This window comes from Pleurodeles waltl, chromosome 7 (genome assembly GCF_031143425.1).
Source record: "Pleurodeles waltl isolate 20211129_DDA chromosome 7, aPleWal1.hap1.20221129, whole genome shotgun sequence".
In the NCBI taxonomy this organism is placed as follows: Eukaryota; Metazoa; Chordata; class Amphibia; order Caudata; family Salamandridae; genus Pleurodeles; species Pleurodeles waltl.
In genome coordinates, this window is record NC_090446.1 from 975,764,139 (window position 1) to 975,789,425 (window position 25,287).

At 44.8% G+C, this 25,287-nt stretch overlaps 1 protein-coding gene across 4 annotated transcripts in view; it reads right to left on the reverse strand.

Moving 5' to 3' along the window:
• Positions 1–25,287, reverse strand: part of CEP131 (centrosomal protein 131) — a 313,831-nt gene that overhangs the window by 121,863 nt on the left and 166,681 nt on the right. For all 4 annotated transcript variants that reach the window (XM_069199754.1, XM_069199751.1, XM_069199752.1 and 1 more), the window contains 2 exons: positions 19,421–19,523; positions 7,267–7,468 (listed from right to left, as the gene is read on the reverse strand). In XM_069199754.1, the coding sequence (XP_069055855.1) occupies positions 7,267–7,468; positions 19,421–19,523 (305 nt within the window). The remainder of the gene's footprint in view (positions 1–7,266; positions 7,469–19,420; positions 19,524–25,287) is intronic.

The window sequence follows — 25,287 nt, forward strand, 5'->3', positions numbered from 1 at the left end:
CTTTTAAAATAGCTTACTGATATTTTATGCCAAACTGTGTACATTACTGTTTTACTTCAAAGTTCTATATTTACCTATGCCAAGTACCTTACAATTTATGTGCTTACTTGAATTCTGAATCTTGTGGGTCTAAAATAAATGAAGAAAATAATATGTTTCTATATAAAAACCTATTGGCCTGGAGTTAAGTCTTTGAATGTGTGTTCTCATTTATTGCCTGTGTGTGTACAATAAATGCTTAACACTACCCTCTGATAAGCCTAACTGCTCGATCACACTACCACAAATAGAGCATTAGTATTATCTATTATTGCCTCTGTCAAGCCTTTTGGGGAACCCCTGGACTCTGTGCACACTATTTCTCACTTAGAGATAGTATAAACAGAGCCAGCTTCCTACACGCTCCTTTTCTTAGGAGGGATATAGTGGAGCATAGAAAGTTGTCAAGGTGACAGATTGGTCTACTTGAAATTGTGCAACCTCTTTCAGGAGAAAAGAGGCCCTAGTGCGAAGCACCAGTTTGTCTGAAAAAACAGACAAGTAGGGAGGCTTGGCGACAAAGCCTGCAGCTCACTCACCCTCCAGGCAGATGTTATTTCCATGAGACAGCCTGTTTTGATCGTGAGCAGCTAGAGGGAACAGTTGTGCAGTGGGTCAAAGGGAGATTAAGGTCCCCCTGAGGCATAACAAAAGGTGAAGGAGGAAAAACATGCAAGTCCTTTGAGGAATCGATTTACAACAGAGAACTTAAATAAGGAGGGTTGCTCAGGCAGCCGCATGAAGGCAGACAGAGCAGAAAGAGTACTCAAAGCAGAACCCTGCTGGGCAAGGGTGAGAATAAAAAAAAGGACATCAGATAGAGAAGCAGAGAGAGGGTTGATACATTTCTTTGTACAATATATTACAAATTTCTTCCATTGGCAGGCATATACAGTCTTGGTAGAGGGACGCTTGATTGCCTGAATGACTTTATATTCTACAGAAGGAAGGTCGAAAGCTGTCAACTGTCACTACTCAATCTCCACGCAAGAAGGCAGAGAGTTGCTAGGTTCGGGTGGAGGACCCTCCACTGCTGCTGTGACAGAATATCCTCTCAAGGGGCAGCCTAATTGGATGATCGATGCTCAACTGCAGAAGCTCAGGATACCAGGCTCCCCATGCCCAGTCCGGAGTCACAAAGATTACTTGGGCCCGGTCATTCCTGATATGCTTGAGAACTCTGGGAAGGAATGGTATGAGCAGAAAGGCATACATAAGGCCTGCACTCAATTCAAGACAAAATGGGGGTCATTCTGACCCTGGCGGCCGGTGACCGCCAGGGTCACCGACCACGGGAGCACCGCCAACAGGCTGGCGGTGCTCCCAAGGGCATTCTGACCACGGCGGTTCAGCCGCGGCCAGAAAGGGTAAACCGGCGGTCTCCCGCCGGTTTACCACTGCCCTACAGAATCCTCGCCATGGGGATTCTGACACCCCCTACCGCCATCCTGTTCCTGGCGGGTCTCCCGCCAGGAACAGGATGGCGGTAGGGGGTGCCGCGGGGCCCCCGTAAGAGGGCCCCGCAAAGTATTTCAGTGTCTGCAAAGCAGACACTGAAATACGCGACGGGTGCAACTGCACCCGTCGCACCTTCCCACTACGCCGGCTCCATTCGGAGCCGGCGTCCTCGTGGGAAGGTCGATTTGCCCTGGGCTGGCGGGCGGCCTTTTGGCGGCCGCCCGCCAGCCCAGGGCAAATCCCAAAATACCCTCAGCGGTCTTTTGACCGCGGAGCGGTATTTTGGAGGGGGAACATTGGCGGGCGCCCTCCGCCGCCCGCCAATGTTAGAATCACCCCCAAAGTGTCTCCGAGCAATAGCGCCTTTGACATTGTGCTTTCTCTTCGGAGTAGAACAGTTGTAACCAAGGCTCTCCCCACTGCTGAGTCTTTGCGCCACCTCCAAATGTAGACCCCTCTTGTGATCCACGAGGCATTGATGGCTGAGTTTGTCTGCCCTGGCGTTCAGAAAACCTACAAGGTGTTTACCCACCAGGGTTATGCCCTGATGTTCTGTCCATGTCCAGAGAGGCAGGGCCTCTTGAAAAAGGTTCCACAACCCCACCGCCCTGCTTGCTGCAGTACCACATGCAGGTGACATTGTCTGTGAACACGTGTACTAATTTCCCCTTGATTGAGGGAAGATATGCTTTCAATACTAGCCAGAGCCCAGAGCTCCAGCAAGTTAATGTTGAGTCCAGATTCCGCCGGAGACCAGAGTCCTCTGATCTCCAACTCTCTGAGATAGTCACCAAATCCGAGGAGTGATGCATCTGTCACCACTGTGAGATCTGGTTGAGGAAGGGAGAGGAGTCTACCTCGGACTCTCTTGTGGGTTGTTATCCACCACTGTAGGTCTTTTGCAGTTCCCTCTGAGATCTGGAACATGTTGGAGAGATTCCCCTGATGCTGCGCTCACCCGGAACTTTAAGTCCCACTGCAGAGCCCACATATGCCATTTAGGATGTGTTACAAGCAGGATGCCGAGGCCACGAGGCCCAGCAATCTCAGTCATTCACACAAAAATCCAGGATAGAGGCTCAAACATCGGTATCATAGTCTGAATATCCTGGACTCGTTGCTCAGAAAGATAAGCCCGAAACGGCACTGTGTCAAGAACAGCTCAGTTGAAAGGGAGCATTTGAAAGGGAGTCAGGAGTGACGAGCACATTAAATGAAGGAGGTTCGCCGTGGTCTGGAGGTGGAAGATGACAGCCTGGAGCGAGCCTGCCTTCAACTGCCAGTTGTCAAGATATAGGAAGACTGACACCCATAATCTCAGCAGATGTGCTGCAACTACCGCCATCGCCTTGGTAAACACCCCAGGGGCGCTGGTAAGGCCAAACGGGGGCACAGTGAACTGAAAGTGCTGCTAGCCTACCATAAACCGCAGGTAGTGTCTGTGGGCAGGCAGGATGTGAATATTTAAATACGCATCCTGCAAGTCCAACACTACCATCCAGTCTCCATGGTCTAGGGCAGACAAGACCCGAGTTAATTTGAGGATCTTGAACTACTCCTTTTTGAGGAAGAGATTGAGGGTCTGGAGGTTTAGGGTAGGCCGAAGACCTTTGTTCTTTCTGGGTATAAAACATAGCGTTAATAGCAGCCACTACCTACTTGTGATATCAGATGGTCAACTTGGCTGCATCTCTCCTGTCCTTAACTGCTTGGGCAAGAGTGGCCCGGCCTCATCCTGGACCTGTGGCAGCACCTGCGCAACCGTGTTTCAAAATGTGCAGGAAAAGCGGCCCAATAAGTAGGCAGGGTTCGCAGACCGCAATGCACAGCTGGTGGAAGAAAACATCTTCTTTCCTAAGCTGTCCAGCCTTTCGGATTCCCTGTCCGGGGGAGTGTCAGGAAATGCACCATGGGAGGCAGAGCCTTGGACAACCAAGCTCTTAGGGGTGAGGTGTTGAGTGAGGAAAGATGGGTCCCCTGGGGCAGGGCAATGGCAGCAGGCAGTTCTGTTCACAGAAGCCCCTTTGCTCGGCTTGGACCAGGTTCCCAGCAGGACAGACCGTGCTGCATTAAAAGGGAGCAGGGGTTAGATGAAGAAGCTTTGGCGTGCAGCGCTTCCATCAAGATATTTGTCTTAACTGCCACCAAAGGTGGTTGGAGGTCCAGGACGTCAGCTGTCCTCTTCCCAACCGTAGCATATGTTGCTCCCTCCTCTGTAGCCACAGTAGGGGTAAAAAGCAAACCAGTATCTGGAGAGGCATCCAGTCCACTGGCATCTCCCAGTTCCTCACCCAGTCAATGGATTCCTGGTCTTCTAACTGGTACTCTAAAGGATCCAGCATCCCTCCCATTCTTCCACAAGGCCTAGCTTTTCATAATAGGGCTCAGACAGCGACCTAGAATACAAAGGTCCTGTCAGCGCTACAATCGGCGTACGTCTAATACGTTTCAGCTCTGTGTCAGATTTGGGGATCTGGGGCTGGTGCCACCGGTCGACACCAGGAGCATCAGGACCGGCATCAGGGAAGGTTGTGGTGGTACCACCTGCGCCGGTATGAATCCATGATCAGATCTGCAGGAGCCCATCGGAGCCGAGGCTGCCAATGAGGAACTCAATGGGGACCCCTCCGTCCCAGCAGGCCCGAAGGCGCTCAGAAGAGGTCACCCTGCTCAAATATGCTGCGCATGGCCTCGTAAAACTAAGTTAAGCGGGAGTCGCTCTGGCTACCGGAAAAGCTGGGAGGTGTGAAGTCGAACCTGGCAACAGCTCCACAGAACCATGCCTCGATCGCTGATGTTCTGGTTGTCAAGACGGCCCACGGACAAGGAGAAGTTGAAGCACGCTTCAACTTCTTGTGCTTCTTATGCCTCTTTCCCGATGACTTGGAGTGGGAAGAAGAGGACTTGGGGCTCCTGGTGGCAGTCTGAGCACAGCTTGGAGTCATGGTTGAGCTCAAGACACCACAAACAGAGGTCCATAACCCTAATGGCGCCACATAGTTTCAAACCTATCTTCCTTGAAGACATCCTCGACACACCAGGAGCAATATTTTTCAAATAAACATATTTTGATAGCAGTCACAAAGCACCTACAAATCTATATTAATCTGATTTCGTACTACAAAGACTGCAGTCCATGCAGTGCCATTTATTACAAGGGTTCAAATGGGAACAGCAAATTGAAGCACTTTTAAAACAGATTTTTAATATCCACAAAATACAGTTATCAGAAAAGATATTCTGCTTCAACATAGAGTCAACATTTAGCATACTGAAATTTCAAGCAGGTCTTGAGTTGAAGTGACATTGAAACTGTATGAATCTAAGCTCTGCACTGACATGTGACTCTTTAAATACTTACAAGGCCAGGATACAGAGAAGCTGTGTGTGATGGGCGAAAGGTGTATATTTGTTATTCTCACAGTATCACCACAATAGTTTTCCTAGTAAGTTCACTCCTTTCTCCAAGTTCTTGAAAAAAATGTATTGCAGCATGTTATTTACCTGGGCCATCTAATATAACACACATTTCCACCCCCCTGGAGGAGTCAAATTTATTCTGGGCATAGCATCTCAATTTGTTCTTATTGTTGAAGAGTCATAACATATCATTAATTCCTGTGGGGTTAGGTTTAACGTATTAGTTCTTCCAGTCAATCATCAGACACTTTTGTTATTGTTCCAGAGCCTGTGCCACTGCCTACACTTTAGATTAAGCTTTTCAACTCCCACTCTCCAAAAATCGGGATCAGGACAAATAACCCAAAGAATCCAGTTCTTATTATCTTGGCCTATGTGCGAACTTTCAGTGTAAACTTCAGAGCTCAACTTTACTTCACAGGCCTCTACCTAGTCTAATTTCTATGACCTATCAACAGAATCTTGGGGGTTTCAGCAGACGGCACACTGCAGACACTAATTAAACAGTGGTTAAACAGTGGTATGTGGCACTTGAAAGGTGTGGCATTCTATGGGGTTCATTATGATTTGCACAGAGCAAGCGTCCCAAAATTACTGGGGATGGAACTACTAATACCAGTCGGTATTTCCAGCCATGCAGGATGGAGTTATTCGTGCACGTCCCCAGAGTGAGGGATAATCATGAGCATTGAGGATAATTAGGTTATTGCCAATTGTAGGGACTTCCCAGTTACCACCTGTTAAAAGCAGGAGCTAACTGGGAGTGAGGGGAACCAATTGAGTCACAAGGTGGGAATCGAGTGAGTGTCAGGGTTCAAGAAAGGGTCTAGAGGTGCTGGAAGGAGCATTCCATTCTCTCCATGGTGCTGCTGGAGACAGGGCGAGGGGGAGGTCTGTGCCTTAGCACTATGGGTGTGCCCTGGACCCACAAGCGGTTTTACCAGGTGAATTTCCGCAAAGTGATCCTGCACCCAGTAATGCCAGGCGTGCAAACAGCAGGCCACATGGAATCGGCCTGAGCAGTATACCGCTGGGGATACCGTTACAGCTGACTCATAATCAGAACCTATGTCAACCCTTCTACTGGCCACTGAAACTCCTCTTTCCCGTTCACAAAAGTATGTAGTACTATTTGTTACAGAACATGACCACAATATACTTACCTAAGAAAACAAGGGCTCTCCCACTCTTCCTCTCTCTCTCATCTAATGGCGCTGCTTTGGCAGTGGACGATTGTTCACAAAGCCTGTCAAATCGTATCTTTCATGTTCAGGAAAATCAACTGGTTAACATTCTTCACACTCCCAGACAGGTGAAGCACAGTTATTCAAAAGTCCAAGCCATAAAACCTTCTTCAGTGAGCTGGAACTCCAAGTGCACAAAGGTGTGTAATAGCCATGAGGCGGAGTTCCATAGGAGAAACAGCTGTCTTTATGGTCAACTTTTCCCTCAAGCAGGTCTGCTGCCAGTTTCCTGAATCCTCTATAAATTGTTTATGAGCCTCATGAGACAGTTTATGGCATACAGTGAAGATTTAGCGGCGTGCATTATTATAGCAACGGTTCATGAAACAACGCGAGGGAAGGACACAATGATGCAGCATCTAAAGTAGATCACTGCAATGATGCATGTTTTTTAATCACCGGTGACAGGATGACTCATAGTCTGAAGTTTTAAGGGCTCCTCATACCTCAGATTAGCAATGGTTTCTATGCCCAAAGCCAAGTTGTAACATGAAGGGCAAGACCTGAAATGAAATTCAGAGCCCTGCTGTCTTGCAGGGTGGCTGTATGCATACTTCTCTAGTACAAATAAAATTGGTGAATATAAAAACACTGCAAAAAGGTGATAAGCTTAGGGGAATGCAGTTTTCTTGACAAAACAAAGATAAACACTGTCAGACTATGTGGAGACAAAAAAATCTCAACCACAGGTTAACCAAACATTTTCCCTAATCTGAAAAGTGCTTTATGATTTAGCACACCCACTGCATTCCTTTGCAAGAAAAAATCTGCATTTTATTGTTGCTCCTCTTAGCTCCTTTCTGAACGTAACAATCCCTCTACCAAAATGTTATGTGTACTTGCGTTGCCTCAACCCCATAATGCCCACATTATACATAAGCAATTTGCTTCCCCTTCTGCAAAGCCCTTTCCACAGGAAAATGCCTTAGTTCATCTTTCAACCTTGCAAAGACCTGTGATTCACCTAACCTACTCCCACTACCAGAGGACTTGGAATATCTTGCATCTTCTCCATAAAGAGTTGGCATACATTGGCTCTTTCACTACTGCTGTACTAGTTTTGTTGGGCTATCTTAGATTCTAGTCCCCAAATCACCATGCATACCTTTGCTTAGCTAGCTCTCTCTCCCGCTGACTCAGCTCCTCCTTTTCCCGCTCCAGGTTCTCCCTCAGTTCTTCCGTCTGACGTACATAACGCTGGGCAGCTCGCTCATCCGACTGCAAGAGCTCTGCTTCGTGTAGAGCCTTCAGCTTTTTTATCTCTTGTTTATGTTTGGCTATTAGTTTCTGTATTTCAGGCTCCAATCCTGGAGAGACAAAGGTATTGGAGTGATGAACGCACAAGGAATAATGGTGAACAGCTACTGATTAAGTGTCCAAAGAACTCTCTTCTCCAAAATAACAATCATGCCCTACCCCAGCAGACTTTCTAAAGTTTCTGTTAAAAACTGAGAGACGACTGCAAGCCAACCCAAAAAACAAGATAAAAAAAATAAAATGAAGAAAAAAAGTTATCAAAAGCAAGAACAACAAATTGTTTGTTTTTGGCATTGCTTTTTGGGCACACATTTCTTTTAATGCAGTACAAAACCACACATTCCCATTTTTCACGCAAGATGAAGGAGGACAGCAGGGATAAAGAGTATGAAAAACAAATAGGAAACTGAACTGGAGAATCTGGGCAACCCATCAGTAAACAGGAAGGAAAGGAGTGCTCGAGGAGAGGGTGCTGATCACTGGTGCCCTCCCATAACACAAAGGAAGGAAAACTAATGTTGAACTGGAGCACCCTAAAATCTATTTTTAAACAAATAATACACTTTCTTAATTTCTCAGCTTCAGCCATGTTAGAATATAACAAGATATTACATTCCTCTAATGAATCAGACTCAACTGATGCACTCCCTACTGTGGAACCAGGCAGGACTGCAGCAGAGTAGAACCCAGTGTGGGGGTGATTTCAAACTTGCATATGTGTTTGTGTATGTGGGGTGCCGATAGAATCCTGCTGCTAAACGTGGCAGTTTTCCCAGTTACAAAACCTCTCATTCGGAGCACAGACCGGAGCTTGATCCACACCCCAGATTCAATTCTCTACCACTCATTAGCATTAGCAGCAAATGCAGGTAGGACATGTGGGCTAACAGAATGTGACACTGTGCCAGCCACTGCTAACTGTACCTGCCCCTGCAACATCCATGTTATCCTTCCATGAGCAATCTGTCTGCCAGCCAGAACAACCTACACCTACTTGATTGACCTACCACGGGCTGAGGATGCAGGAAGCTCTTCTCAGGTTACCATGGCAGCATTGATCAATGTATTTTAAAATACACCAGTCTTCACTGGGTTTATTTCTAGAAAGGTTATCTTCTATCTATAAACTTTTATTGGGATACCAAGTTCATACCTCCATGACACTTCTGACTTCCCAAGCAAATCTGAACATATACTTTGGCAGGACAAATATAAACTTAACTACTAGCATCATCCAATCAGAGCAGCCAGCCAAACTTAACTACTGAAGTTTCTTCACTGTATGCCAGTAACAAAACCAAGATGGCACAGCAAGCTAAAAATGTTACTTGAGAGCAAGGTCATTGAATCTCCCTGAACATACAGCGATGACCCTTAAAAGGATGGAATTCTAAAATTTGCAAAATGCATAGATAATCAACCTTAAATATTATCGATAGAAAGTTGGACTGCGAGGGGACATCATTTGTCCCAATTCATGCATTTCTTTCACTGGCTAGATGGACGTTGGTGTACAGTAAAGATAAAGGGGGTTATTACAACTTTGGAGGAGGTGTTAATCCGTCCCAAATGTGACGGATATACCACCAGCCGTATTACGAGTTCCATAGGATATAATGGACTCGTAATACGGCTGGTGGTATATCCGTCACTTTACCGTCACTTTTGGGATGGATTAACACCTCCTCCAAAGTTGTAATAACCCCCAAAGACTCAAAAGTACGAAATGCCCTAAAATACTAAACCTTTAACTCGACCACAATACTGAAGGCAATCTTTTTGTGTTGTGTTGATTTTTCAGTTGTATTTCCCATTGCAGTATAGTGCAGTTATGTAATTTGTTTAACACCTTTGCTGACATACATCAGTAATTTGGAAACTGACTTGATGCAGTCCACCCACACATGGCCTCAACCTCCATTGAGAACTTTATTTTAATCACATTGCTCGTTTTTAAAAAATCTGAATGACAGTATCAGACTGGGGCATGCAGCACATAGATGCCAAGTCCACAATGTTTTCGTTGAATAGTTCATCATTACCAGTTACACATCGATCAGCCAGTTATGATCTGCTGATAAGATGTTTTGGCTCGTTTTAATAGTGGTAAATGTGAAGAGGGTTGGAAGAAGCTTATTCTTCCAGGCAGTAAAGCTGTGAAAGAGACTTCCTAGGTCTATCAGAACAAGATGACAACATGAGCTTTAGGAAGCTTGTGAAAACCTGCCTGTTTTGGATTAGTTTCCTCTTTTCCTTTTAAACTATGGACTACTTATTTTGTGCTTCGAAATAACTAGCAGTCTAGTGAATTCTACAAATAAACTACTCGGCATACGGTTACCTGTTCTTTATTTGAGACTGAGGTAGATGCCCAAAGCATTATGGTACTTGTAGTGGTTCATGTTTTCAGTGAAATACTGTTAAAGTGGGGGTCATGAGCACGGAGCTGCACAGTCATTGTGAAATAATTAAATAATGTTCAATTTATTTTTGCAAAATAGTGCTGCTGAGTGCCTGTTGGTGATTATCTCCAAAGCTCATTTCTCGCTTTTTGGAAATCAGAGAAGAGTATTCATAACATTTTAGGGTGAGGGTGACTGTGCGTAATCAATTTTTGTATTATAACTAGCCAGGAATGAAAATGTCACTTACCCAGTGTACATCTGTTCGTGGCATCAGTCGCTGGAGATTCACATGTTCTGCATAGCTCGCCATCTGGTGTTGGGTCGGAGTGTTACAAGTTGTTTTTCTTCGAAGAAGTCTTTCGAGTCACGGGACCGAGTGACTCCTCCTTCTGTCTCCATTGCGCATGGGCGTCGACTCCATCTTCGATTGTTTTCCCCGCAGAGGGTGAGGTAGGAGTTGTGTTGTAGTAATAGTGCCCATGCAATGGAGTGACTAAGTATGTACCTATTTAAGGTGGAAATAATATATACAAATGTACAAAGTTGAAGCGAACTTCCGAACTGCTACAGGCTCCCGGGGAGGCGGGTGGGCACATGTGAATCTCCAGCGACTGATGCCACGAACAGATGTACACTGGGTAAGTGACATTTTCAGTTCGATGGCATCTGTAGATACACATGTTCTGCATAGACTAGTAAGCAGTTATCTCCCCAAAAGCGGTGGCTCAGCCTGTAGGAATGGAAGTGGTTTGAAATAACGTTCTTAACACGGCTTGACCTACTGTGGCTTGCTGTGCGGATAGCACGTCTACACAGTAGTGCTTGGTGAACGTGTGTGGCGTAGACCATGTGGCTGCCTTACATATTTCTTGCATTGGGATGTTCCCTAGAAAGGCCATGGTAGCACCTTTTTTTCTGGTTGAGTGTGCCCTTGGTGTAATGGGCAGTTGTCGTTTTGCTTTAAGGTAGCAGATTTGGATGCATTTAACTATCCATCTGGCTATACCTTGTTTTGATATTGGGTTTCCTGCTTGAGGTTTTTGGAATGCAATAAATAGTTGTTTAGTCTTTCTGATGTTCTTCGTTCGGTCAATGTAGTACATTAATGCTCTTTTGACATCTAAGGTATGTAGTGCCCTCTCAGCTACGGAATCTGGCTGTGGGAAGAACACTGGTAGTTCCACTGTTTGATTTAGGTGGAACGGTGAAATAACCTTTGGTAAAAATTTCGGATTAGTCCTTAGGACGACTTTATTTTTGTGTAGTTGTATAAAAGGTTCTTGTATTGTAAACGCCTGAATTTCGCTTACTCTTCTTAGAGATGTAATGGCGATGAGAAATGCAACCTTCCAGGTTAGGAACTGTATTTCGCAAGAGTGCATGGGTTCAAAAGGTGGACCCATGAGTCTTGTTAAGACAACATTTAAGTTCCATGAAGGAACAGGTGGTGTTCTTGGTGGTATAATTCTTTTAAGGCCTTCCATGAATGCTTTAATGACTGGTATCCTATATAGGGAAGTTGAATAGGTAGTCTGTAGGTATGCAGATATTGCTGCAAGGTGTATTTTAATGTAAGAGAAGGCTAGGTTAGCTTTTTGTAAGTGAAGCAAGTAACCCACTACATCCTTTGGAGTTGCGTGTAAAGGTTGGATCTGATTATGATGGCAGTAGCAAACAAACCTCTTCCATTTACTTGCATAGCAGTGCCTAGTGGACGGCCTTCTGGCTTGCTTTATGACTTCCATACATTCTTGGGTAAGTTGTAAGTGTCCGAATTCTAGGATTTCAGGAGCCAGATTGCTAGATTCAGCGATGCTGGATCTGGATGTCTGATCTGTTGGTTGTGTTGTGTTAACAGATCCGGCTTGTTGGGCAATTTGATGTGGGGTACTACTGATAGGTCTAGCAGTGTTGTGTACCAGGGTTGCCTTGCCCAAGTTGGTGCTATTAATATGAGTTTGAGTTTGTTTTGACTCAATTTGTTTACCAGATAAGGAAGGAGAGGGAGAGGAGGAAAAGCGTAGGCAAATATCCCTGACGAGTTCATCCATAGGGCATTGCCTTGGGACTGCCTGTGTGGGTATCTGGATGCGAAGTTTTGGCATTTTGCGTTCTCTTTTGTTGCAAACAAGTCTATTTGAGGTGTTCCCCAGAGTCTGAAGTAAGTGTTGAGAATTTGGGGGGGAATTTCCCATTCGTGGACCTGTTGGTGATCTCGAGAGAGATTGTCTGCAAGTTGATTCTGGATCCCTGGAATAAACTGTGCTATTAGGCGAATGTGGTTGTGAATTGCCCATCGCCATATCTTTTGTGCCAGCAGGCTCAACTGCGTTGAGTGTCTCCCCCCTTGTTTGTTTAGATAATACATTGTTGTCATGTTGTCTGTTTTGACAAGAATGTATTTGTGAGTTATAATTGGTTGGAAAGCCCTTAATGCTTGAAAAACTGCTAGCATTTCTAGGTGATTATATGCAGTTTTGTCTGATGTACGTTCCATTGTCCTTGTATGCTGTGTTGATCGAGGTGTGCTCCCCACCCTGTCATGGAAGCATCTGTTGTTATTACGTATTGTGGCACTGGGTCTTGGAAAGGCCGCCCTTTGTTTAAATTTATACTGTTCCACCATAGAAGCGAGAGGTAAGTTTGGCGGTCTATCAACACCAGATCTAGAAGGTGACCCTGTGCTTGTGACCATTGTGATGCTAGGCACTGTTGCAGTCTTGCGTTCGGGACAATGGCTATGCATGAGGACATCATGCCTAGGAGTTGTAATATCATCTTTGCTTGTATTGTTTGTGTTGGATACATGCGTTGTATGATCTTGTTGAAATTTTGAATTCTTTGTGGACTTGGAGTGGCTACTCCTTTTGTTGTGTCTATTATGGCTCCCAGGTATTGTTGTACCTTGCACGGCAAAATGTTGGATTTTGCAAAGTTGACGGTGAAACCGAGTTTGTAGAGGGTTTGTATGATTTGATTTGTGTGGTGTAAGCACTTTGTTAGTGAATTGGTTTTGATTAGCCAGTCGTCTAGATACGGGAATACATGTATTTACTGCCTTCTGATGTGTGCAGCCACTACTGCTAGACATTTGGTGAAGACTCTTGGTGCGGTTGTTAAACCAAAAGGCAATACCTTGAATTGGTAATGTATTCCTTTGAATACGAACCTTAGGTATTTTCTGTGCGATGGATGTATTGGTATATGGAAATACGCGTCTTTGAGGTCTAGGGTTGTCATGTAGTCCTGTAGTTTTAGCAATGGTAACACTTCTTGTAGCGTGACCATGTGAAAGTGGTCTGATTTGATGTAGGTGTTCAGTATTCTGAGGTCTAGGATTGGTCTCAGTGTTTTGTCCTTTTTTGGTATTAAGAAGTACAGTGAATAGACTCCTGTGTTTGTTTGTGTGTTTGGTACTAATTCGATTGCATTCTTTTGCAATAGTGCTTGAACTTCTATTTCCAGAAGTTCGGAATGTTGTTTTGATAAATTCTGTGCTTTTGGTGGTATGTTTGGAGGGAATTTTAGGAATTCTATGCAATAACCATGTTGGATAATTGCTAAGACCCAAGTGTCTGTAGTTATTTCCTCCCATGCTTTGTAATAATGACCTATTCTTCCCCCCACTGGTGTTGTGTGGAGGGGGTGAGTGACATCTGAGTCACTGCTTGGTTGTAGGGGTTTTGGGGCTTTGAAATTTTCCTCTATTCCTAGGGAATTGCCCTCCTCTGTATTGACCCCGAAAGCCTCCCCTGTACTGTCCCTGGTAGCTGGACGGTGTTGCCTGCGAGGTGCTGGCTTGTGTGGCCTGACCCCGAAACCCCCCTCGAAAGGGTGTCTTGCGGAAGGTGCTGTAGGTTCCTCTGCTCTGCGGGGAGTAGAGTGCGCCCATGGCTTTAGCAGTGTCAGTGTCTTTTTTCAGTTTTTCGATTGCCGTGTCCACTTCTGGTCCGAACAGTTGTTTTTCGTTGAATGGCATATTGAGCACTGCCTGCTGTATCTCTGGTTTGAACCCAGACGTTCTTAGCCATGCGTGCCTTCTAATGGTCACAGATGTATTAATTGTTCTTGCAGCTGTGTCTGCTGCGTCCATAGAGGATCGTATCTTGTTATTTGATATGTTCTGTCCTTCCTCGACCACCTGCTTTGCTCTCTTTTGTAGTTCCTTGGGTAGATGCTCGATGAGGTGTTGCATCTCATCCCAATGGGCTCTGTCATAGCGCGCAAGTAGTGCTTGAGAGTTAGCGATGCGCCACTGGTTTGCAGCTTGTACTGCGACTCTTTTCCCAGCTGCATCGAACTTGCGGCTCTCTTTATCTGGGGGTGGTGCATCCCCAGATGTGTGGGAGTTGGCTCTTTTCCGAGCTGCTCCTACTACGACGGAATCAGGTGGCAGCTGTGTGGTGATGAAAACAGGGTCTGTAGGAGATGCCTTATATTTCTTTTCCACCCTTGGCGTTATTGCCCTACTTTTGACCGGCTCCTTGAAGATTTCCTTTGCGTGCCGAAGCATACCTGGCAGCATAGGCAGGCTTTAGGAGGAGCTGTGGGTGGAGGAGAGGGTGTTGAATAAAAAGTCATCCTCGACTTGTTCTGAGTGGAGGTTTACGTTGTGGAATTGTGCCGCTCTAGCCACCACTTGAGAATATGCTGTGCTGTCTTCTGGTGGTGAGGGCTTTGTTGGATATGCCTCCGGACTGTTGTCCGACACTGGGGCGTCATATAAGTCCCAAGCGTCTTGATCCTGGTCACCTTGGCTCATGGCGGTGTGAGCCGGGGAATGTGACGGGGTTTGTGCTGGTGAGACGTTAATTACAGGTGGAGGAGAGGGTGGCGGAGTCACCTTTTTCACCATCTTGGTTTGTGGCGCCTGGTCTGTTTGAAACTCCAGTCTTCTTTTTCTCCTAACAGGGGGAAGGGTGCTTATTTTTCCCGTTCCCTGCTGTATGAAAATACGTTTTTGCGTATGGTCCACTTCGGTGGATTGCAGCTCTTCCTCAAACCTATGCTTTCGCATCTGAGAGGACAGTGATTGCTCCTCTGTATAAGAGCCTGGACCTGGGTCGGTTACGGGTTGTTTCGGCACGAAACCCTGTCTGTATGTTTTTTCGGCTCCGAGGTGGCTTTTTTCTTCTTTGGAGTCGAAACCTCTCGGCGTCGATCTTCATCGGTGCCGCTGTCTCGGCGTCGAGCCGTTTCGGCACCTTGGTGTCGATGTTTTTCTGCAGCACTTTCTCGATCCCAAGAAGGCTGCGTGCCGGTGTCTCGACCGGAGTCGGACGATTTCGGCACTGTATGGGCCTTTTTCGGTGCCGATGGTCGGTCACCGAATTTATGGGTCGAGCCATGGCCTGATGGCAGTGGCGTCCCCTGGGCCTTGTCACTTTTCTTATGTGTTGTTTTCGACGTCTTACTCACGGTTCTTTGATCGTCGAATTCCTCGGAGTCCGATTCGTGGATCGAAAAGGTTTCTTCATCCTCTTGTTCCTCGAACTCTCGGTGCACTGTCGGCGTGGACGCCATCTGAAGTCTCCTGGCTCGACGGTCACAGAGTGTCTTTCGGGACCGGAACGCGCGACAGGCCTCGCAAGTCTCCTCACTGTGCTCAGGTGACAGGCACAGGTTACAGACCAAATGTTGGTCTGTATACGGGAATTTGTTGTGGCATTTGGGACAAAAACGGAATGGGGTCCGTTCCATCGGCGTCGTTCTACACGCGGTCGGGCCGACCAGGCCCCGACGGGGGTTTGAAAGCTACCCCGAAGGGCACCGGAGCGCGTCGACCTTCGATGCGGAGTTGAATCTAACTACGCCGATCCCGAACGCAACAATACCGACGAAAATCTTCCGATATTTACTAACTTTCCGTTCAGAAACTCGGAGCGACAGGAACACGTCCGAACCCGATGGCGGAAAAAAAACAATCGAAGATGGAGTCGACGCCCATGCGCAATGGAGACAGAAGGAGGAGTCACTCGGTCCCGTGACTCGAAAGACTTCTTCGAAGAAAAACAACTTGTAACACTCCGACCCAACACCAGATGGCGAGCTATGCAGAACATGTGTATCTACAGCGACAGATGCCATCGAACACAGAGTTCACATTTAGAAAACTCAGGCAACACCAATTATTATATTACAAATACTGTAGGTTCTTGCAGCACACTGATTCTAATTACATAAATGGTTTATTTGGCACTGTTGCAAGTCTTCCCATTTTGCTCTTGTGATACTCGATCGTCTCCGTGCAATACTTTAAAATGAGGGAAGTATGAGGCAGCATGAGGGGGCTCAGAAGTAAAAACAATATACTAGTAGGAAGCTGAAGCTTCAAAACAGCACACAATGAACATCAATCCTTCTCAGAAGTTACTATGGTATTCTCTCAAATAAGACCTTACAAGCAAACCCACCTTACTGTTGCACCAGAAGCACCTGAAGAAACATCTCTTCAGACACTGTCTGACTCAAAATCGCTAGATACAACCGATTTCCACTTGTTGCCGTCCTTCTATATTTATGCTCTAGTATTGCTCCTCCCACAGGAGCTGTTTCTTTGTTTGATTACTCAACTTCGGGCCAAAGACCTTTGCATGAAAGTTAAAGAATATCTGTATGAGACTACAAAGAACACCTCAGGAGAGCCGTTCACAGTCATGTGACCCTTGACACTGACAGAAAGGCACACTTGGCCTTGGCAGAAAAATGCCAACTTTCTAAACGTGGCATTTTCAAAATAGTAACTAAAAATCTGACTTTACCATTAAATATGATTCATAATTTCAATTCCAATGAGTGGAATAAGCATTTATCTATCTGTTCCAAAATTAAAGCTATCACTTATTAAGTGTAATAAGGTAACCCAGTGTTAGTCTATGGGAGAGATAGTCTTGCCACAATCAAAAATGGCAAGGGCATGTCAAACTTAAACACATATGTCCTACTTTTTAATTACCATGCACCCTGTCCTATGAGCCTTTAGGTCCTACCTTAGGGGACATCTAAGTAATTCAAAAGGAAGGTTTTGGCCTAGTGGAAGTTTAAGACTTCACTATAGGCTGCAGCAGCAGACCTGAGACATGTTTTACAGTGCCAATTTAGTGGGTGGCACAATGAGTGCTGCAACCCACTGGTAGCACTTATTTACAGGCCCTGGGTACAAGTAGTACAAATAGTAGGACTTATATGTACATTAAATAACCAAATCAGGTGTAGGCCAATTGTACAACACTTTCAAAGGAGAGCACAAGCACTTTACCACTGGTTAGCAGGAAAAAAGTGCATAGACTCCCAATGCCAATAAAAACAGATTCAGCAAAGGACGGTAATGGGTCAGGTCCAGCAATATCGATTCATAAATTCACAAAATTTAAGACAAGGACAGAAGAAAAAGAAGGAACACATTCACACACAATCACCATGCACAATGGGGAAGAAGAGGAAGAACAAAGGTAGACAGCAGAAATTCAACCCAGTTCCTCCGAGGGACTCAGCCCCAGCCCATGTTGCAGCTTGCTTATTTAATTCTTCCTCATGTTCAGACTTTAGCAAAGTCTCTTGAGAAACCTTACTACCTATCTCATCATTTATGGGGTCTTTATCACTTAAAATGCACACAGACATATTCTTGTAGGATAAAATTCCAGAGACCTTCATAAGTTTCAGGAGACATGTCTGTCTTATGGCCTTATGGGCAGGACAAGTTAAGAGCAAAAGAGTTAAGGTATCAGCTATTCCAAAGCCACGTTCCCAGATTGTTGTTTGTTAATCTGTCATTTGGTTAGGCTACCCAAGGTCTCCAAACAATTTACTGTGGTCAAGGCAAATAATCTTGTGTCCTCCATTACAGGATTCCAGGAAAAATATTCCTGGTGCCGACCTTTAGAAGGGAAAGTTCTCTTCCAAGGAACACTTTATAGATCATATATATCCTTTTCAAATTCTAATTTCCTTTGCCACAGCATTTTTTGCACTTAATGTCTTGTGCAAGTGTGTTCTCATTCATCAATGGAATCCAAATTCATAGGATAACGTTTTCCTTTTAAATCAAATGTTTTCAGCAAGTTGATATTTTTTCACCTACTCTGTTTTATTTGAATCAAACATATGCCAGTTAGCATTTTTCTTTGAAAGCAGGATCTTTTCTGCATATATCTAACACAGGCCACTTGCGATTTCATACTCATTAGGACATATCAAAAACATCATCAAGAACTGGACTACAGTTTTACTCTTACCTTGCCTATATTCTATCCTTCTTGTCTCATTTTATATACAATGTTATTGTTATAATGTAAAGCACCTACTTACTTTACAGTGCATAACCACTATATACATGTTTTCAGTAAATTCAGTTAGTCATATAATGTTGACAGTTTGATTGTTTTTTACTTTCCTACTTTCAAATGATTAAATTAATGTAAAAACACATGACATTTTGCAACATGCATTCTTTTCCAGCTGGGTTTTCATACACTGCCATTGGGTAGTTTTTTACATTTCAAAGCAGAAAGAGAGGCATAAAAATAACATAATTGCAATGGGATATGAAGAACTCCTTTTAACTTAAAGCACCTCAGTAATGAAAAAATACATACATGATGTTATAGGAAATGACTCACTATAGTGTTTATGGCGGTGGAATTCATTTCAGAAATCACCTTTATTCAAAACAGCAGATGGCAAATACAATGGTGCTAGATGTATACTACATTCACCTGCATTCCTCTCTTACTCAACCAATCAGGAGCTTGTCAGTTCGACTTCCTGCCCCATGTTATTGTTTCTTATCTTCTAAAGTCTTAGCAAGAATGAATGTCTCAAGTGACATTAAATTCGCCAAACCTAAAAAGTAGTCAAACAGCCTTCAAACAAACCTGTTTTAGGTTTTGAAATCCTTGACCAATGTTCAATAGTCTTCACATGTGCATTCCAAAATGCTATTTGAAATTTGGTGAATAGTCCAAGAGTCAAAAAAATATAGGTCATACATTATTTTTAATTCACTAACAGCAAAAGCTCAACTTTGTTGTACCACCTTGCTATTATTTAGAACCACAGTGGTGATAGCCCTTTTCTAGTTATGGTTCAATTTTTACCATAAAGAAGACAATTACTGTTTGTTTTGCGAATAACTTTAACGATGTTTGACAAACTTTCTTTGAGTGCTTGTCCTAAATTAATCAAGGTGGAGCAGGGGTGGGGTGGTTGGTAGTTAATGTTATGGGTCAAGGGTTTACCAAACCAGAAAATATATATATATCAGCTCGAAGTCTGCAAACTTCAAAAAAATATGAATGGACATGGGACCTTGATTGCATGATCATTTTGTTCTGTCCACCGTTCTGGATTGTGCTATATTGTACTAACAGTCCAGAGTCAATATGTAGATATTTCGCTTGGAAGCAAACCTATCATTTCCGTCCATGGTAATTGGTGATATTTTAAATTATCATGCTTGTTATTGATGGAGTGCTTTACAAAAACTACATGGAAAATGTATGTATCCTCTTGGTTCAAATGGCGCATAGCTCGTTAATTCACTTACCTGTGGTCGATTGGCTCACTAATATCAGTAAGAAAAATTAACATTAATACCTTTTACTGTGATTTCTTTAATCTTTTTGGTCTTTTCATCAATCCATTTCTCCCGTCTGACTTTCTCTGTTGCACTCATCAGCTCCTTCAGTTTCTTGATTTCCTGGCAGTGAAAAACATACACATTTCAAGATGTGGAACTATATGCACTGACGTCTATTATTCAAGCAATGTGCCTCATGTAGGTCCTCAACATCTCATTCCCTAAAACCCAAGTGTTAAGCCTTATCATGCTTATGCAAATCATAAAAGCAAATCCCCTCTTGTATCACAGCGTGGAACCACACTCTATTAATGCAAACATTACCTAGTCTTGTGCCACTTCCTGCTTTCTAAATATATGGCTGAGCTGCAGGACAGTAATATTTGGCAAATTAATGAAAAGTTGACCTACTGGCCACTGGGCAGGTATCAGCCACCTGGACTCCCTTTAGTGAGAGTGGTAGAAACTGCCATGGCCCTATCGATTGTGCCTCATAGATTGCGATCACATGCGAGCCAGAGGGTCTTTCTTAGCTAAAGCATAGTAGTCACCCAACAATAGTAACCTCTGGGGATGTACCACTGCAGATGACATTTTGAAGATTAACGTACAGGCCAGCATCTGCATGGTAAGGAGAGAGGAGATTAGCAGTCTCCGAATGATCCTCATCTGTGCGCTTAAAGTGCAAATTGAGCATATTCAATGCCTCTGAATCCAAGCCAAAGAGTTCTACCATGCAAGCGAATCACTGGGCTCTCGTTATCAAGGGGACTTTACTTCCTGTATAGCAACTCAAAAAATGTCTTCCAAGTTCGAGGACTGGGACAATGCCCAAAGAAGTGCCAAAGGTGGCACCAGAGACTGTTTTGGAATTTGCATTGAAGATAGTGAGATTGATGCCATGAGGAAGCAGACCAAGGCCAGATACTGCTGGGGCGTGGAGTTGGATGGCACTAGTGGGTGTAACTGCCAGAATCGATGTCCTAAAAGGTTAGTCCACTCTTGAGAGCTGAAGAAGACCCAGATGGATCAGGGCAATCCTGAAGATATGCGGCATGCCCTTCCAAAAGACAACCACCTAAGAAGGGTTTGTAGATGGTGCCGGAAACTCTGGTTAGATTTTTTAAGAAACAGTATCAATTTCAAGGAGGACAAGGAAGAGACTGGCGACAGGGAACAGCACCACCGACTCTGAATGGTCCCAGGAGTAGCAGTGTTTTCTTGATGAAGAAGAGGAATTCTCCTTCAGATGGTTGTCTCGTGTTTTTTAGGGGAGCATTTCTTGGAGGATTGCTCCCTGTCAGGAGAGTTACCTGGGAATGATAGGGAAAAGGACCACTTGCAGAGTGCCCTTAGGGGCACAAGCCAGAAAACATCTGGCTTTAAGCTACCTGATGGATTATGGATGCATACAAATATAGGAATCAGAAGCCAACAGGTCTCCAGTACCTGATGAAAAATTCTGGACCCAGGAGAATTTCCTGGGGATAAATCGGATGGAAGCAGTATCCACCATAACATAGCCCTTTTCAATATCCAGGTACAGATGCTCAAGCTGAGCAGGCAATGAATGCTACAAAATACTGCATACAAGCATCATGGAACTCAATGGGAAAATGTAACTTATTTGCAGGCTGCTTGTGCAAGCAGCATAGTGATACAAGCAGGGGGCGGCTTCTCTGTATGTAATGAAAACAAACTGATGTTCCTGGCGCGCCGCAGCTGCCCGTGGCGTCTCCTGGCCGGGCCACGGGTGGAGCCCCGGCCTGTGTTGGGGGTCGCGGGGCCCGCGGCGGCCCTTTTCTTCGGCCCCCGCTGTTCTTTTTGCCGCGGAGAGGCTTGAGGCTTGAGGCCCAGGATTGGGCATCGGTCCTCGCCGCGCACAGAGCGCGACGCAGGTGTTGTCGTGGGGTGTCTGCGCCCCCCCCCCCCAGCATCACACTTACCGGGTGCCCCATTTCTGGGCCTTCCTTTCCTCCTTCATGATTCCGGGAGCCATGCCTTCTCCTTCCCAGCACACCTTGCACCTCTCTTTTCCCTGCATGCATTTGTTCCCTTTTTTACTATGGTGCCTTTTCCTTACTATTGCTATAGCCCCTTCCCAATCCAAAATGGTGGAGTTACTTCTTCCTGTCTATCACTTCCTGTCTAGGGGTATATAAGGGGAATCAATTCTTCTTCTCATTGCGTTGCAACACTTTTGCTGTGGTGGTCACGCTCCGGCTGGTCTTCGCTTGGACTCCAGTTGTTCTTGTTTTTTCCCAGTATTTCCAGGCTTCTGAGTGCTAATTCCTTGTGTCCTCCTTCTGTTCCAGGGAGTTTCTGTTGGAGGTTTTTTCCCCTTGGGGTTTTTCCTCTGGGACTCCTTTTGGAGGGCACGGACTGTAGTGGCGTACCATTGTCAACAGCACCGTGGCTACCGGAAGGGGTCGCCCCTACCTCGGTCAGAGTAGGACTTGCAGGAACCGGGGCCGCACACCATTCCTCTCTGATACAGACGGTAAGCCAAGGGTGAATCGTGACAGTTCCGTTCTTTCACTCCTTTTAGTAAACTGATTCATGTCCTGAAAAATATAGCTGATCATTGGAACGGTTAATGCATCTGCCAACACAAAATGCTAGAACTCAGGCTGCAGAGAACAAGCCATGATCTCTCTAGTTATCCTTACTTCTTACCTATGTCAATGTCGTGGAATGCTACCAAACAATAATTGTATTCTACAATTGCTATGGCTCTGAAGTGTGAAACAACTGTGACATAAATAGCCTAGATCCACCTCCAAAGTTTATGTTGCATGGTGCAGCCAATTGTCTGATGTGTCACAATGCTGCACATGGCATGCAAATAAGGAACAGGTTCGACCTGGTAACTAAGGGCCATATGTACGAACACTTATTCCCATAGACCTAGAATGGGTAAAAACCTTTGATACATCTGGCCCTAGGTTTTTTGTTAGTTAATTTGAACACAAAGAACGTCATAAGAAAAGATTTGTTTTATACTAGGGATACTTTTCACGCAGAATGCACTTTCAGATGGTGGTGAGTGTGAGAGGTGGGGCTGGGAGAGCTTCCTAGACTAAGAGAATGGAACTTTTTCATTGTTCACAAAAGAATCAACAGAATGTAAGAATAGTATAAGTAGATTATCAGCTCCCGCTCGGTTTTGCACAAATGAAAGGAGATAAATAAACTGGTCTAGCAGTACAACTACAGTGAAATACAGAGTCTGAATGTGGGTCATCTGTTCAGAGTCATTGTAATCAGGACGCGTGGCCCTTTTAACTTGAATATAGCACAACATAATTCAAAACATTGTACGTTTCTGGCTGCGCCGAACCCAGTCCTGAAAGCCCAATGGGATTCTGCAAAGTTCAACTCTTCCCACCGCTGCTGACGTCAACACCTCATGATGCCTCATCAACTCGCCACAGATTAATAAATCTCAGATTTACCAGATGGAACAAATTAAATATTCCCACCAAAAACATCACAAGAGAGAGTGACAGTTTCGTCTTCCCAGGAAGCATTTCTTTCATTTTTCTACCCCTACGCTTAGAAAAAAGGTTGACAGGTGTAATGTTTTGAATGCAGGGTAAAAAAATAAATCACTGTGCAGAATACAAAAACTCCTGAGTTCTGCAGTCCTGGTGGCTACACGAGTCACTGGAGAGACGGCCATTAACCCCGTGTGGGGAAGAACCAACACACATTGGCTGTGTGAAAAGAAGACTGTATCAGTCCCCTATGTCAGACATTACCTGGATCATTTGATCAGATCGCGATTCTACTTACATTGACAAATTAATCCCTAGCTCCTGCCGGACTGCTGTATATATTCCAAGAAAATACACCAGTGTCACGTCTTAAAAGAGCAATGGTTGGCAGGCAACCTGACAAACGTACAGCTTCAAAAGTCTAGTAGCAATAGACTCCAAGTGTCTCATCAAAAAAATGCTGATGACTTTCAGGAGGATGGTAAAGGCCGATAATGACGACTGACACCAAAGCTTAGCAGAACATCTTTTGAAGGGATCTAGTGAGAATGCTCAGCAACCTGAGCGCTGTTTCACGTAGCTTCTCTACCCAAAGCTTTTCAGGCTTTTTTCTTGGCTTGTGGTTTACTTTTCCCACTGCTCTTTTAGTTTACATTTTCTTTTAATGGAAATTCGCCTGAAAAAGAAACCTCGAACAGCAAACCAGCATAGTGGGACTCCAGTTTGGAATTTTATTTTGCCTATCTTTTTTCACACAGGGCGGGCGCGCTGTGTCATCGCCTTGTCATTCCCCTTCTACATGTCAGCTTATATCAGGCAAATGGAAGTGCGTCGTGCAACCTGTGAATCTGAGTGGGATTGGAGAAGGTTTTCCCTGAATGATGCTTTAATTGGTTTCCATACCCTCAAGATGGGGTACTTTTAGTTCCTTGTACTTGCGCTATGGTGAGCACTTCTGGAAGTGCCTTGTTCCAGTCTTAATTTGGCACCATCCAGGAAAGAAGCTTTTTACTAAGTTTATGTTGTACTGTCGCACTGTTCTCTAAAAAAAAAAAAAAAAAATCCATGTAAATTTGCTGCAAAGCGAAGCCTCTGACAGCGAATTGGAGTAGGTGGACTCCAGTTTGGAATTTTCATTTGCTCCTCTTTTTTTTCCCACTGGGCAGATGCATTGCATCATCGCCTTGCTATGCCCTTACTACATGCCGGCATGTAGCAGGCAAACGGAAGCCTATATCAGCTAAATGGAAGTGCATCCACACAGTGGACGCACCAAAGGAAAGCCCGTCTACGACTGTCTGCGGCCAAACTGCACCGTGCACAAGAACCTCTGCTCATTCTGGCCCAGACCAAGAGTCCCTTATCATCTACATTCGAGCACAACTACTGGAGATTAGGGGAAAAGGCAGGTGTCCTTCCTGTTTGTTATGGGGTCCGGCCACGACTCATACAGATGCAGCAAGTACTTATCAGAAGTGTTATTTTAATGTTATCTCGACTAGCCTGGACAAAATGTCACCACTGGGGACTTACCGTCAGCAGAGGCATAACAATCCCGGTAGTAGGATCTTGGGAGCACAACATAAGATTAGAGGGTTTTTGATAATTGCATGCTTGCTAATCAGAAACAAGCTGGAATTTATGGAGTTTGTGCAATCCCATGATCAGATGTTGTATTCATCACAGACAAGTGAACACAGAAGGAGTGCCAAAGGAAATTAAAAGAAGACCTGCAGGTGTTCACGCCCAACTCCTATATCTAACACACATGGAAACACCTGGGTCTAAGAAGAAGTAGAAAAACCTAGCTGAACAGGAATGTTCCTTTTTTAGGACGAATTCCCTCACCCACCAGAGGTGGCATGCTTCATCATTGTGATTCTCCTCACAACATGACAGCTGATCATGGTGCGAGCTACAACTCCCTCTCTAACAGCAAGTTGTACGCTTGCTCTGGAGTCAGTTTTAAATCACGTTTCCACTTATTGCACGTCCTGCGAGCCTCACCACCCCTCAGTTCACCAATGGCTTCTACCAACTCCCTCAAAACATCCGAAGAGCTCCTCCTTCTTAAAAAGGGAGCTGTAGCCCACACTGTAATCAGCTGTCACTGTGCGAGGGGAATCCCAGTGATGAAGCATGTCACCTCTGGTAGGTAAGGGAAAAAGGTTTTCCTAACTCTTCTTAGACCCAGGTGTTGTGTGTGTGTATTTATCACAGAGATATGGGCTTGCTAGTATTCTGGCTCAGAACTAGCAGGGACCATGCCCACAGGCATCTTGCTGCCTTGATTGTTAGACAGGACTGAATGAACAAAACTGCTGGGGGACTTGCAGTAGTCTTTAGGGACAGCTGTCACTGTGCTGTTGAACTCATTACGTCGACCT